Here is a 20,000-nt window from a genome sequence, read left to right on the forward strand (position 1 = left end):
TACATATATATATACATATATATATATATATATATATATATATATATATATATATATATATATATATATATATATATATACATTCATTAACATTTCAAACTCCAAATAAAATTAAGCGAAGTATTTCTATAGAAACTTAGAAATGAAAAAAAAAAATCAAGAATACAGTTATGCAAGAAGAAATTGAGGTGACGAGCTAGAAATGGGGAAAAAAAAAACATTATGGGCTACAAAGAAAATAAATTGAACTTAGGGATAGAAGCGATAGATAAACTTTAAAATTAAGACATTAAATTGCTCCTAAAAAAACTAATTTTAGAATAAACTATTAATTAAGATTAAATGACAATAAAACCTTTTTTTATAACCTTAGAACACATAACTGACATCGGATTCAGTTTCTTTGTCGTTTCTAGATTTATTTGAAATAAATGCGATCTATTTTGACAAAAAGTACAATCATATGTCAAAAATTTCTTTCAAAACAGCAATAAACATCTGTCCTGTGTCAAATATTTGGATTTCTGTTACAAAACATTTCAGAATATACCAGTTTTGTTCAGCCATTCTTTACCCAAGACTTTTCCCCAATAGTTTTATTTTTCTATTTTTATTTAATCAGATAATAATATTAATTGCCTACTTAACTTATTATATCTTGATAGAAATAATTCACTGTAATAACCAATTACTTTCAACTTTTTTCTCTCTTTTTTTTTTTTGACTTTACGCAAGATCAGAAAAGATTATGTTTCGTGGGCGAGAGTGGGGAAATAGAATAGAAATAGGTTCTGTGGTCGAGAGAACATACATCTCCGATGTGTAACAAAGGTAAACTTAACAGTTGGTATTTGAAGTAAAATGTAAATGGACGGTAAAATGGAAGAAATGAAAACCCATTAGTAATGCATACAGTGTACCAGGTGAGATACACAGCTGACGCTACCTGCCTTTTGGAATAAGCCTTTTAGGCCCCTGGGGTTCAAGTCCCGCTCAAGCTAGATAGTTTTTTTGTAGTGTCTACAACTTCACCATCCTTGTGAGCTAAGGATAGGGGGTTTAGGAGAGCCAATAGGTCTATCTACTATGTCATCAGCTGCCATTTCCTGACCCTCCCTGGTTCTATCTTGGATGGAGAGAGGTCTTTGGCCCTAGTTATATGTATATATGGTCAGTCAGTAGGGAATGTCACTGTCCCTTGTCTCTGCCATTCATGAGTAACCTTTAAACCTTTAAGAGATATATCATCATTGGAATATCAATTTACTGGCTTCTTTTTGGAAATGTTAGCTTATGCTTGAGATCTATCAAACAATGTAAATATGCCAACTGGTTCACTTTAAATTCCTCAACTGTATTGATGACATTAAATCCATTTTATGCTTGAGCACCTAAACCGTAAATCAAACGAATATAATAAAAAAAATTTCAATAATTGACTACGTTCTTTTTGATTATACACAGTAAAGTATTTTTTCTTATTTTCATTTTAGAAAAAAATATCCATTGAATATTTCCTGCAATCGTTATAATTCCAAAGTGATGAAATCACAACTAATGATTTATTCAGAACTAATTTTTCCCATGTTAAATGAGACAGTCATTAGGCGACTCGGGTAAATGTATTTTCATGTTTTCAGTTTAATCAATAATTTTATTTTTATTTAAAAAAAAGGAAACGATATCGAGTCAATAACAAAATAACCATTTCTTAACCACTATAGAGGAATTTTAATGTGGTTGTGGAAGCCTATTTGGTAACGTCCTTGACTGGTGATTGTTGGACTGGGGATCGAGTCCCCGCTTAAACCATATAGCTTCTTATAGTGTCTGCAGCCTCATCATCCTTGTGAGCTAAGGATGGTGGGAGGAGCCTATAGGTCTATCTGCTGAGTCACCAGCAGTCATTGCCTGACCGTCCTTGGTCGTAGCTTAGGTGAAGAGGGTGCTTGGCCGCTGATTATATGTATATAGGGTTAGTCTCTAGCGCATTGTCCTGCTTGCTATGACAATGTCACTATCCCTTGCCTCTGCCATTCATGGGTGACCTTTAAACTTTTAAACAGTTACAACATTGAGGAATAATATAAGAAAACAATAGACAATTCACAACGATTTCTCGAGTTGACAATTTACGATGAGCGAGGAAAAAAAAAATACCCAAGACTTTTAAAGACCAAAGGTAACTATTTTAGGTGCTACCTATTTTCTCAATGATATTTTCATCATCATCACCTCATACTCATATTGCCGCAAAGGGCTTCAGAACTCGCCAGTCATCTCTATCTTGAGCTTTTAAATCAATACTTCTTAATTCGTCCTCCCCTACTTCACGCCTCATAGTCCTCAGCCATGTAGGTCTTGGTCTTCCAACTCTTCTAGTGCCTTGTGGGAGCCCAGTTAAAAGTCTGGTGAACTAATCTCTCTCTTGGTAAGTGCAAAGATATTTAGTAAAAATGTATATATTGGATACGTCCCTGCCTAGTGATATGCTGAACTGGGGTTCGAGATTCGCTCATGCTCGATAGTTTCTTATAGTTTTTGCAACCTTGACATCCTTGCGAGATAGGGATGGTGGGGGGGGGGGGGGCTTGGGGGAGCCAATAGATGTACCTTCTGAGTCATCAGTACTCATTGCCTGGCCCTCCCTGGTCCTAGCTTGGGTGGAGAAGGGGCTTTGTCAGTCTCTAGGTCATTGTCCCTGACCTATTCTTATGCCATTTACGAGAGACCTTTAATACTAATATTCATAATAATAACAAAGTTCACATGATTCTTAACATCATAAGGGAAAAAAAAAGTATCTGTCACATTTGCACTGGGAAATCCACAGAGATTAAATTACACTCACCACAGCATTAACTTTCATTACGGTTTTGTAAAGAATGCCGCCCACGTTATGCAAGGAAGACTAAATATAGCTGAAAAATATATTATGATCCCACATACGAGCGATTTCATGGAAGATTACTTTAGGATAAAATATTTCCAGATACAAAAATGTCAAAACTTACATCAAATCTTTTTATGTTCAATGGCTGATGAAAGTCTCTCTTTACAGTTTATTTATGGAAGATCTATTTTAATGTTGTTACTATTCTTGCAATATTCTATATTAATAGTTCATTAATTCCCTTGTAGCTTATTCATCATCTTATTTTCTTTCCTCATTGGGCTATTTCTCCTTGTTGGAACCCCTTTAGGGCTTATAGCATCTTGCTTTTTGTTGTAGGTTAGCTAATAATAATAATAATAATAATAATAATAATAATAATATCTATAATAATAACAATAATAATAATGATAATAATAATAAAAAGAAAAAAATAATAATAATGAAAATATTATTAGACCTACCAAATAGCTTGTTCTCTCTCTCTCTCTCTCTCTCTCTCTCTCTCTCTCTCTCTCTGTCACAACAACTGTTGTATTTCGCAATGCACGCAAGATAATTGTTTTAAAACACTTGCATGTTTATACAATTGGCATTCCTATATTATGCAGCACCTCCCTCCTAATACGGGGGTTTGTTTTTACAACAGATGCGGCGATCTCACATTGAATATGAAATGTTTCATTTAGCAGGTTGAATGTTTCCTCCAGTATAAATAGATTTTCATCTGTTGTTTTAATCAACGCATGTGTGTATTAATATTTATATATAAGAAACGTTTAAACTGGAATATATCTCTTTCTCATGTATATATATATATATATATATAAATATATATATATATACATATATATGTGTGTAAATATATAAATATATATATATATACATATATATATATATATATATGTAAATGTTTACATTTATATCTATATATAATCAGTATATATATATATATATATATATATACATATATATATATATATATATATAAATATATATACATATATATATAAATATATAAATATATATATATATATATATATACATATATTTATGTATACATATAATTTATTAACAGAGAGAGAGAGAGAGAGAGAGAGAGAGAGAGAGAGAGACTTTTGTATTCATAAATAATTAGATTTTTTTCAAACAACGAAAAGCAAATAATTTTTTTCCCATATGACACAGTAGTTCCAAACTCCAGAATTTAAAATTCTTTGGGTATAATTATTAATATTAATGGAGCTGTATTATAAATATGATCTCTGCTTCATACCTGAATGTAAAAATGAAAAATATATACACCGATTCACTAAAATAACTTACAGTATATAACTTTACTCACACAGAGAAAAATATGGACCACTGGCCTATTAGAAAGGTAAATTGGAGAATATTTCTAAGTATACCAGCTTTTTGGCTGATAGTCACCCTCGAAACATTATCTATTACTAGGGTACGCGACCTGTCAAAAATGACTGCTAAATCTATAGATATACATTCACCCACAAATTCAACCTTTCCGACCCTCTCCCCCTCCCCTAACTACAATACGTCAGTTGGGGTTTCAGGGTGCACTTGTCAAGGAATGGCAAGAGACCGACCGAGTAGTTATACGCCTGGCAATGACACTCACAGGACTGAAAAGATATATATATATATATATATATATATATATATATGATAAATTTTGCACATTTTTTCGTGTTTTTCATATTCAAATAAGCCATATATATTTTTGATACATTAATGTCTGGATTCTCTCAACGACCTCGGGATCAGAGCCCCAGGCGAAATCACACAAAGACAAGAGCTTGGCTCCGGCCGGGAATCGAACCCTGGTCGGCAAGCTTGTATAGACAGTGACTAAGCCACTTGGCCACGAAGAAAGATAAAAGTCAATGACAATTCTTCTGTACTTATACCTGTCGAATTCTGGTATTTTGTACTCAATATTTGTCTTGGCCTATTTAGGTTAGGTTTGGTGCATTTACTTCCGTAAATGCCTATATATTCTTTTATAAATACTTCTATTCAAATGTGAATAGAGGTTTGCCTCACAAGGCCGTTATCATTATTATCAATAGCTAAGTTACAGCCCTAGGTGGAAAAGCAAGATGCTTGAAGCCCTAGGGCTCTAACAGGAAAAATAAGTGTGGGTGTACCCTCATGCAAGAGGACTCTAACCCAAGACAGTGGAAGACCAAGGTACAGAGGCTATGCCATTACCCAAGACTAGAGAACAATGGTGGAGAAGTACTGAAATTTGACAAGTGGCAAGTTAGGCATTAAATGGAGAATTGGAATTACTGAACTCCTACCTATTGCAAGAACGCACCCCAATAAATGTCTAGCCCCTACTCTAATGACATTTCACATTCATTATCACTTGAAAAATATATCTATCATAGCTAGAGGTAGTCCACAGTACTATGCTATTACAAAATCAACAAATAATGAATAATGTTTAAATATCAAGAAGTTGACTTTCTTCACTTCAGTAACTATGACCAAGAGAGAATTCACTTCTCATGCCAGAAACCAAAGCATGGGAACTTTCCGTATCTGGCTTTTTGAAATTACGACAATGGCTGAAGACATAAAAAAATAATGTATAAAATATGCTGTTCTAGTTAACCATATCATTTCTTGTTCACTAAAAGATATTTTACTTGAAAGATTATTCTATGATTTTGATATTTTACTTCATGATAAGAGTTTTTAAAATGATTACTGCTTGCAACTCCAGTCTCCCCAAAACAACACGAATGTTCTTGAAAAAATAAAGCATTATGCCCATTTCAGATAGGTGAGGCTTGGTCTATAATATCTAGTGATTTATTTAGTAGTTTGCGTGTGTTTGCGTGTGTATGTGTGTGTGTGTGTTTTGGGAGTCAGGTTCTATAGGTAAGTCGAGTCAAGTCTTACGTTTATCTGAATCAACAAAAAATATTGGCAGCATTTTCGCCTTAAATTCAACTAGAAATTGATACTGGAAATCTTGTTCAACCTTAACAAGAAGAAGAAGAAGAAGAAGAAGAAGAAGAAGAAGAAGAAGAAGAAGATCATCTTACAATTATAACTGAGCAAATATCACAACTTCCTTCATCTGTCGTGACAGAGATCTTATCTAAATCCCAATTTAAAATAACCCTCGGATACGAAGGTTCCTTCCGCTGATGCAAAGTCCTGATTATCCTTATCGCGAGTCATTATCCCCAGGTATTTATCAGTCATTATCACCCAGGACTCATTATCAATCCTGAGGGGGACTAGCCTCGTTGAGAGTGGATTTCTCAACCGTCTTTAGATATCTTCCCTTTCACCTTTTATTTCTTCTCTTTCAATATAACATAACAACTACATCTTAGCATCTTATGCAAGGTAATATTTTTTTTTTGTCTTTACGAGAGATATGTATTATATACAATAATATATATGGATATATTCATGCATATGCATACAAACATATAAATATATACCAGTATATATATGTATAAATATGTTTATATATATATATATATATATATATATATATATACATACTTATTTATATATACACACACGTTAATTTTCAAGACTTTTACCTGATAAGAATTAAAGAGAATATCCTTCCAAAACAGGATAGTATAAGACTCTCTCTCTCTCTCTCTCTCTCTCTCTCTCTCTCTCTCTCTCTCTCTGTGTTGTCATAAGGCGAGCTTAAAATATAATAATAGCAGCGTTGGATTTTGTCCGATTCCTGTGTTTTGGTATGATCTGCATCAAGTTATGAGGCCTAAGGCTTTTGCTTTGGGATCTAAATTGAAATGTGTGACATATTTATTCTCGCCTAAATCCTCACAGCAATATGAGGCTGAAGTGTGACCTTAGATTCTTTTATAGATTTATCAAATCTTATATTTTGATTTATTAAATCGAGTCTTTGATCCGTTTCCGAATGCATTTACATATAGATCACAACAGCATAAATGTGTACACCTCTTCGTCCGATCATTAATCGACAAGAGAGCGTGCTTGCGTGCATGTACGTCCAGCTACGCGCGTGAAAAGGTTGGGTATGTATCTTTTTAAAGTAGATATATTGGCACGAACGAGGGTGGCAGTAGGAGTGTTAGAGCTATCTTGGCTTTGAGAGAGAGAGAGAGAGAGAGAGAGAGAGAGAGAGAGAGAGAGAGAGAGAGGAGAGAGCAGCAGTTGCCCAAAGTATTTTTGTTTTCGTTGACTTAAACTTGTAATGAAAATATTAGATAAATGTAGAAATGAATTGTGTCCTGTTCCTGTCATTGATATTTCATTTTCAATGCATTTACAGGGAATTCTCTCTCTCTCTCTCTCTCTCTCTCTCTCTCTCTCTCTCTCTCTCTCTCAACATCACGGCAATTTCTACATTATTCAGGGACTCGGAATACACAGCCGAGAGACGGAGCCCAGCTTACGTTAATGGACTCTGCAACCAAAAATGACACTTCATAAGCTATAACATCTCTGAGAGAGAGAGAGAGAGAGAGAGAGAGAGAGAGAGAGAGAGAGAGGCTCTATATTCTGGTAATGTCCTTATTCATCTTATTTACTCCATCTATGCATGTCTGTCAGATATATTCATTCCACAAAAACAAACACTATATATTCAAAATGACGTTGAAAATGAAATATGAAAAATAAAAATCTTCACATGAAAATTTAATTTCCGCCTTACTCATAAAAACCTCGAAAGTTTAAATAAAAGGTTAAAGTAGAACCTGAAATATTTCAACTTCAGTTTCGATCACTTCCAAAGCTGCAAAACTAAAAAAAAAAAAATCCTTTAAACCTCCAATTCTTTAAATAACCTTAAAATTTCCTAATTAGTTAAGATAATTAAAGACTTCTATGATGTAAACTCATAACTTATAGTTAAACAATAATCCTCAGTTTGAAAGCAAATTACATTACAAACTAATTACCCAATTATACTACCAATGTCTATACAAAGAAATGGTTTTTTTCACATTGATACAAAAGCTAAAAGTGTGGAAGGAAAATAAACCCATCTTTTATAGGTGTTTCCTTACAACCTCTTTACACCCCTACTTGAAGTAGAATCAAAACCCTCACCATTGCATTAAATCTTAGATTAAAACCCACTTTTACATTGAATCTTAAATTAAACCTAACACCATTGCACTAAATCTTAAATAAAAACCCACACCATTGTATTAGAAAAAATTAAAACCCACACCATTGCATTAAACCTAAATTAAAACCGGTCCCATTGCATTAAATGCTAAATTAAAATACACCGTTGCAATAAATCATAAATCAAATCCCACACCATTGCTGTATATATTAAATTAAAACCGACACCATTACATTAAATCCTAAATTAAAACTCATATCAGTGCATTGAATCCTAAATTGAAACCCCCACCCTTGCTTCAAATCCTAAACTAAAAATCGCATTATTGCATTATATATTAAAATAAAACCCAAACCATTGCATTAAATCCTAAACTAAATCCCATAACATTGCATTAAATCTTAAACTAAAATCCACACCACTGCATCAAACCCTAAATTAAAATTCACACCATTGCACTAATTCTTAAATTAAAACCCTCACCATTACATTGAATCCTAAATTAAAACTCATACCACTGCAATAATCCTAAATAAAAACACATACCATTGCATTAAATCCTAAATGAAATCCCATATCATTGCATTAAATATCAAATTAAAACCATCACCATTGCATTAAATCCTAAATTAAAACCCACACCATTGCATTAAATATTAAATGAAAACCAACATCATTGTATTAAATTCTAAATCCAAACTCACAACATTCCATTAAATATTAAATTAAAACCAACACCATTGTATTACATTCTAAATTCAAACTCACACCATTGCATTAAATCCTAAATTAAATCCCATACCCATACATTAACTCTTACGTTAAAATCCACATCATTGCATTAAATATTAAATAAAAAAACCCTATCACTGCATTAAAACCAAAATTAAAACCCACACCATTACATTAAATCCTAAACTAAAACACACCAATGCATTAAATATTAAATCAAAACCCACATCATTGCATTAAATCTTGAATTAAAACCCACACAATTGCATCAAATCATAAATATAATCCACATTACATTAAATCTCAAATTAAAACCCACACAATTGCATTAAATCCTGAATTAAAATCTACACCATTGCATTGAATCCCTAATTAAAACACATAGCATTGCAATAAATCTTAAATTAAAATCCACACAATTGCATTAAATCTTAAATCAAAACCAACGCAATTGCATTAAATCCTAAATTAAAATCCACACTATTCCATTAAATCCCAAATTAAAACATACCATTGGTATAAATCTTAAATGAAAACCCACACTATTGCAATAAATCCTAAATTAAAACACACACCATTGCATTAAATCTTAGATTAAAGCCCTCACCATTGCATTACATCATAAATTAAAACCCACACCATTGTATTAAATCCTAAATTAAAACACATACAATTGCATTAAATCATGACTGAAAACCCACACCATTGCATTAAATCCTTAATTAAAACACATACCATTGCATTAAATCCTAAATTAACACCAACACCATTGCATTAAATCCTAAATTAAAGCACATACCATTGCATTAAATCCTGAATTAAAACTCATCCCATTGCATTAAATCCTAAAAATTAAATAGCCACATTGTTTGCTAGGAAAATCTATTTCCGATAACATAAGTTCATACTCAGAATCTTTAGTGCAAAATTACACAAAACTCTCTTTCAATCCTTATTTACGATAAAAAAATTATTTTAAAACACAAAACCTACTAAAGAACCCACATATTTTGCCTATATGAGGCCTTTTCCGTCAATTTAAAACAATATTAAACCCGTATCTACGCTCAAAATAATCGAGATTACAAGAAAAATACTTCCCTCGATTGTTAAAAAAAAATTTTCGTCCATATCATAAATCAATACAAAATCCCGACCTATTACTTATAAGCTCAAGAGTAGAAATTGTTTGAGAAGATTTCAGTCGATATTTACAGGAAATACAAAATCCCATACTCATGCTTGAAAATCTAAGATAAACATTATATAGATAACTTCATTGTCATGAAAAGATGAAAACCTTTCTCCATTTATAGTTAAAATCTATATAAAAACCAAATCAAGTTTCCAAAATTACCCTGTTTATTGACACAGCAAAGAATAAATTCGTCTCTATAGTTATGCATAAAAATATTAAAAAATGAAAGAAAGCTTCTTCAGTGTCATGAAAAAACTCTTTCCGTCTATAAAGGTAATCCATACAATAAACCACACACTAGTAAAACTGCTAAAGAAACCTCAAACACTGTCTCAAAACAAGCTTTTTATCTATACATACAATCAGTATAAAATCAACCATGGAAGAAACGAAAAAAACAAATCTTCAATGCCAATAAAACTTTCTCCCAATACTCACAATCTATGAGCATTATCTAAAAAAATATTGATACAAACTAGTAGAATAAGCCGACATTTAACCATAAACACTTATGAACAAATCTCTTTAAAAACCCAATCTTCATTGTCACTATAACTTTCTGCTCATACTATCCATGTTCATTGTCTCAAAGACCTTTTTTATTTTTTATCCTTACATGCAGCCAATACGAAGCCCCAAATTTATGCTTAAAACCACGTTGAAAAAAATCTAAAAAAAATCTTCATTGGCTTTAACATTTTCCTCTAATACTCAAAATCTATGTGCATTGTCTCAAAGACTTCTTTTATCTACACATACAACCAGACACAAATTTATGCTTAAAAACATAGGGAACATTTTTAAAAACTTTCATTGCCCTTAACATTATCCTCTCATACTCACAATCAATGTGGAGAGCAACGGCATTGCTCTCTCCATCCCCTTCGGTGTTGGAGGCGAGGCAGGTGTAGAGTCCAGAGTCCTGATGCTGCGGCTCAAGAAGAGTCAGACTCCGTCCTTTTGTTATCACGTTTTGCCGGTGTAAAGGTCGACCCTGTAAAGGCAATATGGGACATATGAGTCACTAATTAAGAGGAAAAAGTCGAATGGATATGTTATACTGATGTTAAAACTGGTCAGATAGAAAATGTTAACTTTCTACTCAAATTAGTCTATTCAGATAAAGAAAGGTCATACACATCGCTCTGGATAAGTCAAACATATCTTTGAATGAAGAAAACTATAAAATATCTCTCTGGATAAGAAAAATTAATTATACCAGCTGCCTTTTAAAGCTAGAAGTGAGTTTAAGATATGTGAAATAACCCATCTAGTTATGAAAACCAGACGTCCAAAAGATCCAAGAGAATTGATATATTTCCTGTTGACATAAAATAGTTACAGATGGTTTCAAATGATTAAAAGCAAGACTTATGTCTAATGTAGGTTCTAAAGCTTTCATATATGCGGCCCCAAGATTATACAATAATCTCCTAATAAACATCCGAATGACAGGAGACATTAAGGCTTAAGAGGAAAATTAAGACTTTCTTATTTTCCAAGTGCTTTGGTAATGTCGATTCGACAATAAATGTGGAATGCACTGTGACATACTCTAAATACCTAAGACTGCATACGGCAAACAGGTTTCTAAGGTTAAAAAGAGCACAGACCCATACCTACGGGCTGCAAGCGTGCAAGAGCCCGTGCCTTGACGTAAGGGCCAGGCAATCTGCAATAGCAACAAGACCAGAATCAAACAGACTTCGCAAATAAAGAAGGCCAAACAGATTTCTTTGAATAAATTAAAATCAATGTATGTCTTAACATAGATATGCCAAATGGATATTGAGAGAGAGAGAGAGAGAGAGAGAGAGAGAGAGAGAGAGAGAGAGAGAGAGAGAGATATTATATGGATTTCTGTGGATATGATAAATGAACAACTATACCACCGGGAAGGGAAAAAAGTCAAAAGTATCTGTGGAAAATTTATAAAATGGATTTTTTTTCTGCTTGATAAAAAAGTAAAGGAATATTTTCTTTCAGAAAGCAGAAAATGGAACTTTGAAAAAACCTTCGAGGTTAGGATGGATCTCTCAAGAGAGATCAGAGTCACCTATGCCTTTTGGAAGACATAAACAGGTCTAATGGAGATTTCAATAGACAAAAAGAAATCTTTCTGAATTGAGAGAGAGAGAGAGAGAGAGAGAGAGAGAGAGAGAGAGAGAGAGAATTATTGTGTTCCTTTGGACCTCCCTTGATAGAAAAGGGTCTTTTTTTTTAGAGAGAGAAGTGGTTAGAATAGTTCAAAACAAGAATTAGCAAATCTTTCTGGTTATAGTAAACAAATAAAGTAATTATCTTTATATCAAGAAAAACTATGATAAACACTGAATGATCCAAAAGGAATAATATTAGTCCCTGTTTAACTAAAAGGAAAGTGAGTAAAAAGGTGAATTACAAAAATAGTGAATATGAGGGAATTTCCATTTTGCCAAAAGAGATTTTTGCATAAGACGCCAAATGTGAAAATGTGGCAAAAGGTCGACTGCATATTTTTATATTCATAATAACAGGATCCTCTTTGAAAATTTCTTCCGGGAATAATTAGATTTTAAAGGTGAAACTGAAAAGGCTATTAAGAAAGGTCAAACTGACCTTTCATAATAATTCATTGAAATGGAAAAAAAAAACCTGGTTGCAGGAAAAAAATAGAGATGAAAATTAAATATTCACACAGAACAGATGAAAAAAAAAAATAATCTAAAGATGATGTCCCAGTTGTAAAGTTCTAGATGAAAGAATTAGTTGTGATAATGTCCCTGACAGGTCAACACCAGACTGGGGTTTGATTCCCGCTCAAACTCGTTAGTTCCTTTGGTCGCTGCAACCTCGCCATTCCCCTAAGAATGGGGTTTATGGGGGGAGCTTATAGATCTATCTGCTGAGTCATCAACCGCCAGTGCCCGCCCTTCCACCTAGCTTGGGTGGAGAGGGGGCTTGGGCGTTGATCATATGTATATATGATCAATCTCTAGGGCATTGTCCTGCTTGATAGGGAAATGTCATTGTGCCTTGCCTCTGCCATTCATGAACGGCCTTTAAACCTTTAAAATAATTTGCCAAGATATTTTTTTTACTTAGATTGCCCGAGGTTGTCATATTGTTTGGCCCATATATGCAGTTTCCTTAAAGATCTTGCAATCTTAGAAGGAATCATCCTTTATCCTCTTATCTGCTTTTCCCTGCTTAGATAATACATCCTTTGTCCCCTTATCTGTTTTTTCCTGCTTAGATAATACATCCTTTATCCTCTTGCCTTTCCCTGTTTAAATAATATATCCTTTATCCTCTTATATGTCTTTCTCTGCTTAGATAATACATCCTCTATCCTCTTATCTGTCTTTCCCTGCTTAAATAATATATCCTATATCCTTTATCCTCTTATCTGTCTTTCCCTGCTTATATAATGCATCTTTTATCATGTAAGCTGTCTTTCCCTGCTTAGAATACAGTTTCAGATATGCATAATAACCCATCAAATTATCAGAACCGGACGTCCAAAATATCTGAGAAAATTGCTACATATCGTACAGCCAACATATCGGATCGAGACGAGAATAGTTACAGATGGATTAAAGTTACTGGATCCAAGATGTATGTCTAGTTATCCTTTGTAGGTTCTAGAGCTTTGAAGTATGCAACTCCAAGACTATACAAGTTCACACTGAAGATATTAAAACTTTTAAGAGGAAACTGGAGACATTCTTTTTGGAGCCTTTGTAGGGTGACGGCCAGATCCCCTAGAAAACGGGAATATTCTGAACTGGCCGTCGTTCTAAAAACGATTTTGGCGGGAGAAGCCAACTTAAAAAACCCACCTAACCTATGCTAAGAGCCGTATCCTAGACCATTTCCAAAGGTTTTTATTATATACAAGATAACAGTCGGAGCGATAATAAGCAAATTAGGAGGCTTGGCCGTAGCGCTACAAACTACCCCTATTCTTTTATCTAAACCAATATTATGTGGATGTTGATGTTTTTAACATGTATCCAATTAGAGGCAACCTTTCTTTGGGCTGACGACAAGGAAATACACAGGTCAACTTGTTCTTTCAACTATTTGATACAGAGACACACACTTATATACATACACACACACATATATATATATATATATATATATAAATATATATATATATATATATATATACTTACAATCATACATACATATATGTGTATGTTCATATAAGCGCACTCACACACACATATATAAATTATATATATATATATATATATATACACATACATACATATATATATATATATATATATTACATATATAAATATATATATATATATATATATATATATTCTTTCCGAGTGGGGATACCTTAACGTGATGAAAAGGTTTGGGTGTCGCCATGATCAGCAAAGCTGTACTAGCCAGGGTCACCCATACTAGGTTGGTTTGCTGTGAGCGATCAGACACAAGTTTCTCACCATCACCAATCCGAATTGGCCAGCGTGGTGATGAAAACTGGTCAAACCGTAGATATCAATAAGGACATGTCTGAGGACTTTGTTCCTCTGTTGTATATATATGTGCTTGTCTAGTATTTCATTAAGCTTCATATTGACCAATTTTAATACTATTTTCCATTAGTTGTAAAAGGTTGTTTTTACAGTGCTGTAGATCTTCAGTAACTGTCAACTTTACCATTCGCAAAGCTATTTTATTAAGGGGTACTGTACCCTTAATACAATAACTGTATTCTATTTGTAATTAAAAGGAAATTTTAGCCCTGAAATATATTATAAAGGTAGGAATATTAGTTTTGTATCAGTTACGTTTGTGATAAGTTGTGTGATGCTATATTTAGATAACATGAATGGGATTGTTATTCGAAATTTGGAGTTTGAAATAGATCACTCCTCTCTCTCTCTCTCTCTCTCTCTCTCTCTCTCTCTCTCGTTAATATTATTAAGGATCATATTAGAAGCGATCGAGTGAAAAATAGGAAACAATTACTCTCTCTCTCTCTCTCTCTCTCTCTCTCTCTCTCTCTCTCTCTCTCTCATGTTTTTAGATAGAAAAAGGTGCATCATGTAACATTAGGGACCTCATACAAAACAATTGTCTGAAAAATAATGTAACAATGAAAGTGAAAAAAAAAATGGAACATTCATAATAATGCATTTAATTTTGTATAATCAATAAATTCTCATAAAAATGAATGAAGGAGATAAAATAAGATTAATGCTAAAGATTACTTCATTTTAAATTTGTAATTAAGACAAGCGAAGGGTCAAATAGAGAACGGACATTATTAATCATTCAATATAGAAAATAATTAAAGGATTTTAATGATAGGATACGAGGGAACATTGTGATCTAATTAACTAGTTAATGATTAAGTTTGGAAAAAGAAGAAATCATTATAAGAAATGATAAATATCAAGGAGGTTAATCGACTTGGAAAAGTAACTGAGTAAATTGAACAGGGGAAATACTAGTTGTGTAAGAGATGATGATACATTGTTTGAAAGGTTAAGAAGATGAATTGGATGGAACGTGAGAAGGCTAAAGAGCGTCTGAAAGAGAATAGAATAAATGAGAGAAAGTTCTTGAATTTTATGAATATGCAACTTCTATGAAAAGTAATGAGAGACTAGGACATATATATTAATGGGTTAAAACTTATTGAAATTGATGATGAATAAGGTGAAGATTATTAGGAATGCTAATGATTAGCTCTGATATGTAATTGAATGATTATGATGATAATGATGATGATGATGATGATGATTATTATTATCATAATTATTATTATTATTATTATTATTATTATTATTATTATTATTATTATTATTATAAGGTAAGCTACAACCCTAGTTAGAAAAAATAGGGAGGATTTATCAATATGCCTTCAGGAATATGAAAAATAGGTAGGATTTATCAATCTGCTTTCAGGAATTAGAAAAATAGGGAGGATTTACTAATCTGCCTTCGAAAATTAGGATCACACACAGAAGCCTCTACAACAGCAAATCGATGTCCCCTAATAAATATATCACCATTTACCTTTTTTCGTAACGTTTTCACTCGCCCTTTTATTCGAATACAACTTTCACTCTACAATTTAGCTTTCTACAGCAACTAATGCAGCCGTTTCTTATCCACTGCAGGACAAAGGCCTCAGACATGTCCTTATTCATGTCTGGGTTGTGGCCAGTTTTCAATACGACATTACCTAATTGCTAATTGGTGTCGTGGGGAGACTTCTGTTTGATCACTTACAGGATACCAACCTAGTATGGTTGTCCCTAACAAATATAACTTTACTGATCATGGTGATACACATACCCTTTCACCACGTTAAGGTATCTATCTATCTATCTATATATATATATATATATATATATATATATGTTTCTATTCCACTGCAGGACAAAGGCCTTGGACATAATCATATTCATGTCTGCGGTTTGGCCAGTGTTTAGTACAACGCTGATCATTGTAGATTGGTGATGGTAGGGGACTTTAGCCTCATTGGTGACGGGAAACCAACCTAGTATTGGTGTCCCTTACTAGTACAGTTTTGCTGATCAAAGCGATACACCCACCCTTTCACCACGTTAAGGTATTCCCACTCAGAAAGGGCTATTCTCATACACCAAACATCAAACATACAAACATACAAACTAACGAAGCAAAGGCAATTAGTAGTAAACACAAGGAGATAGAAAACCCCGCTCATGTAAAATGAAAAATATTAGTTGGCCATGATACTGATGATGATGATGATGATGATTGGGGAAGATCCTGCTAATGAAATATAGAGGATATATTTTATTCTCCTTTTGTTTACATGCCCCATCCATCCTGATGATCAAGTTAATTACACCCTACATCCCCTTGTGCAAGCCAAATTAGGAGGACTATTCTATTTAGGAGTTTTCCAGTTTGCTTGCATGTCAGTCTGATACGATCCATTGTTCACGCTGACTAAGTTCAAACTTGCAGTGATATGTTTATTTTTATGTCGAACAGGTTGATTTTAAGTCTCTCTTTATATGAAAGATCTATTTTCAATGTTCTTACTTCTCTTGTAGTTTATTAATTAATATAGATCCCTATCCTTACTGGGCTATTTTTCCCTGTTGCAGCCTTTGAAGGTTATAGCATCCGGCTTTTCCAATTAGGATTGTAGTATAGGTAGTAATAATAATTATGATATTCTCCCATATATATATATATATATATATATGATAAAGATTGACTGTCTATATATATATATATATATATATATCTGATGTATTTATGTATGTACTGTATGTACAGTATGTCACGGTGAGCGGCATTAACACACACAACTACTTGGTCTCAGTCCCTCTCAGTCATATCAGGGTAAGAGGTCTTACCCCGAGAGGTACACTCTGAAACCACAATCTTTCACAAATTGCCCAAACTGCCTTTTGGTAGTTAAGAAATGGGGTGTATTGGGAAAGGTTGAATGTGTGTATGTATGTGTGTATATCTATGTAAATATTTAACACTCATTTTTGACGGGTCTCATCCACTACTACTACTACTACTACTACTACTACTACTACTACTACTACCAATAATAATAATGATAATAATACTACTAATAATAATCTCCTCTCACATTCACTCCTTCAATCCGTCATAATCTCCTCCTCCTCCAAACATTTCTCTCTCTCTCTCTCTCTCTCTCTCTCTCTCTCTCTCTCTCTCTCTCAGACTTTGTGTATAGCCATGATCAGCAAAGCTGTATTAGTCTGGACCACCCATACTAGGTTGGTTTGGTGTGAACGATCAAACAAAAGTCTCCCCAAATCGCCAATCCGCAGTTGGCCAGCATGGTGATAAAAAGTGGCCAATTCCCAGACAAAAGGACATGTGTGAGGCCTTTGTCTCGAAGTGAATTAGAAACGGTTGTATTTTGTTGTTCTTGTTGGAATTGTAACATTTATAATTATATCCTTAAATGATGTTAATAAGTGATTATTCTTATATTATTGTTATCATTATCATCTTTCATAATATTAGTAGTACTATTAGAAGTATTACTGTTGCTTATGCTGGTGTAATTTAGTTAATTAGTATTATTATTATTATTATTATTATTATTATTATTATTATTTTTATTATTATATGCTACGCTACAATCCTAGTTGGAAAAGCAGGATGAAATAAGCCCAAGGGCTCCAACAGGGAACATAGCCCAATCAGGAAAGCAAATAAGGAAATGCTACAAGAAGTTTAGGAACACTAACATTAAAATTAATCTTTGATATATAAACTATAAAAACTTCAAAATAACAAGCGAAATAAAAACTTCAAAATAACAAAAGGAAGAGAAACAAGTGTACCCTCAAGCAAGAGACAGTGGAAGACCAGGGGTACAGAGGCTATGCCACTACCCAAGACTAGAGAACAATGGTTTGATTTTTGAGTATCATTCTCCTAGAAGAGCTACTTGCCATAGCTAATCGTCTCTTCTACCCTTACCAAGAGGAAAGTAGCCACTGGATGTGTACAGTGCGGTATTTAACCCCTTGGGTGAGGAAGAATTGTTTGGTAATCTCAGTGTTGTCAAGTGTGTGAGAACAGAGGAGAATTTGTTAAAAATAGGTGATACTATTGTGTATGTTTAGGCGAAGATGTAATGAGCCGTAATCAAAGAGAGGGATCCAATGTAGTAGGCTATTGTCTGGCCATTCAAAGGACCCAATAACTCTATAGCGGTAGTATCTCAACGAGTGGCTGTTGCCTTGTTTTGTTTACTGTTCAATTCAATTAGAATCGGAAATTAATATGAATTTTAATGTTAATTTCAGATTTTCCATTGAAAATAGGTTATGTGATACTTAATAATTTTTACTTATTATCACCTATTAATTCTTCTTCTTCTTCTTCTTCTTCTTCTTCTTCTTCTTCATATCACCATCAGTTTATGTAATAATTCACTGTTTCAATATAGAATGTTATACAACTGTTATTAATTTTCTTCACAATAATTGTCGTAACTTATTTATTTAATCATTAATAAAAGTAAACACAAGTATGGTTAATCCCAGTATTATCCAACTAAAGTAAAACGAGTTTGTTTATTATTACAATAATTATGATTAATTTAGTTTCTCTAATGTAATGCAGTAAATCTGAAATGTAATTCCTGCATCTTTTGTCATCACCATCATTATCATTATCATTATCCTCTTTATCATCACCATCGCTCATTATCCGCAGAGGCGGATTGCCTCTGCCTTTCTCTTGCCACCCGTAATACAATGAACGTCTCATACTCATTGAGGTCTTTCAGAATTAATGAATAGAATTCAACAGGAGAAAATGCAATTGAAACTTCAATTCCATTCTTAATTACACGCCGCTTCATTTCTCTCTCTCTCTCTCTCTCTCTCTCTCTCTCTCTCTCAATAGAAGAGAGGAAAGGTTTTTGTTTTGTCTGCTTTAAGTAGTTTTATTGTTCAAGTAGATATCAATAATTGACATGATTCTCTCTCTCTCTCTCTCTCTCTCTCTCTCTCTCTCTCTCTCTCTCTTCAAATAGAGGAAATTTTTGTTTTCTTCGTGTTAATGTGTTTCATTAAGAAGTATAAATGATTTACACACACACACACTCTCTCTCTCTCTCTCTCTCTCTCTCTCTCTCTCTCTCTCTCTCTCTAAACATTTTAATGTAAATACTTTCTCTAATTATGTGTGTATTACAGAATAAACCCTATTATTATACAGTACACACTGTGCATTATTGCACAATTAGTAGTTATTGTTATCATATATGGATTAGCTAGTGTATAAAACTCGTACACTTTACAGGAAAGATAAAGATGGTCGTGACAGAAAGGTACTTACCGTCCAAAAGCTTCGACTAGTTACCTTTATACTGTATTCTTCACTGTATTTTTCCTATCGGGCTAGTATTAGGTAGTAGGGTGGTCATGACAGCAGCCACCCATTTAAATACTGCCGCTAGATAGTACTACATTGGATCCCACTTTGGTTACGGCTCATTCTACCTTCATCCTTCACTTACACTGAATAGTTTGGCCTGTTCTTACCAC

At 33.3% G+C, this 20,000-nt stretch overlaps 1 protein-coding gene across 1 annotated transcript in view; it reads right to left on the minus strand.

Moving 5' to 3' along the window:
• The window catches only part of LOC137619037 (uncharacterized), an 83,620-nt gene that overhangs the window by 31,360 nt on the left and 32,260 nt on the right, over positions 1–20,000 (minus strand). The window contains 1 exon segment of the mRNA XM_068349235.1: positions 10,786–10,936. Coding sequence (XP_068205336.1) covers positions 10,786–10,936 — 151 coding nt within the window.

This window comes from Palaemon carinicauda, chromosome 25 (assembly GCF_036898095.1).
Source record: "Palaemon carinicauda isolate YSFRI2023 chromosome 25, ASM3689809v2, whole genome shotgun sequence".
Classification (NCBI taxonomy): Eukaryota; Metazoa; Arthropoda; class Malacostraca; order Decapoda; family Palaemonidae; genus Palaemon; species Palaemon carinicauda.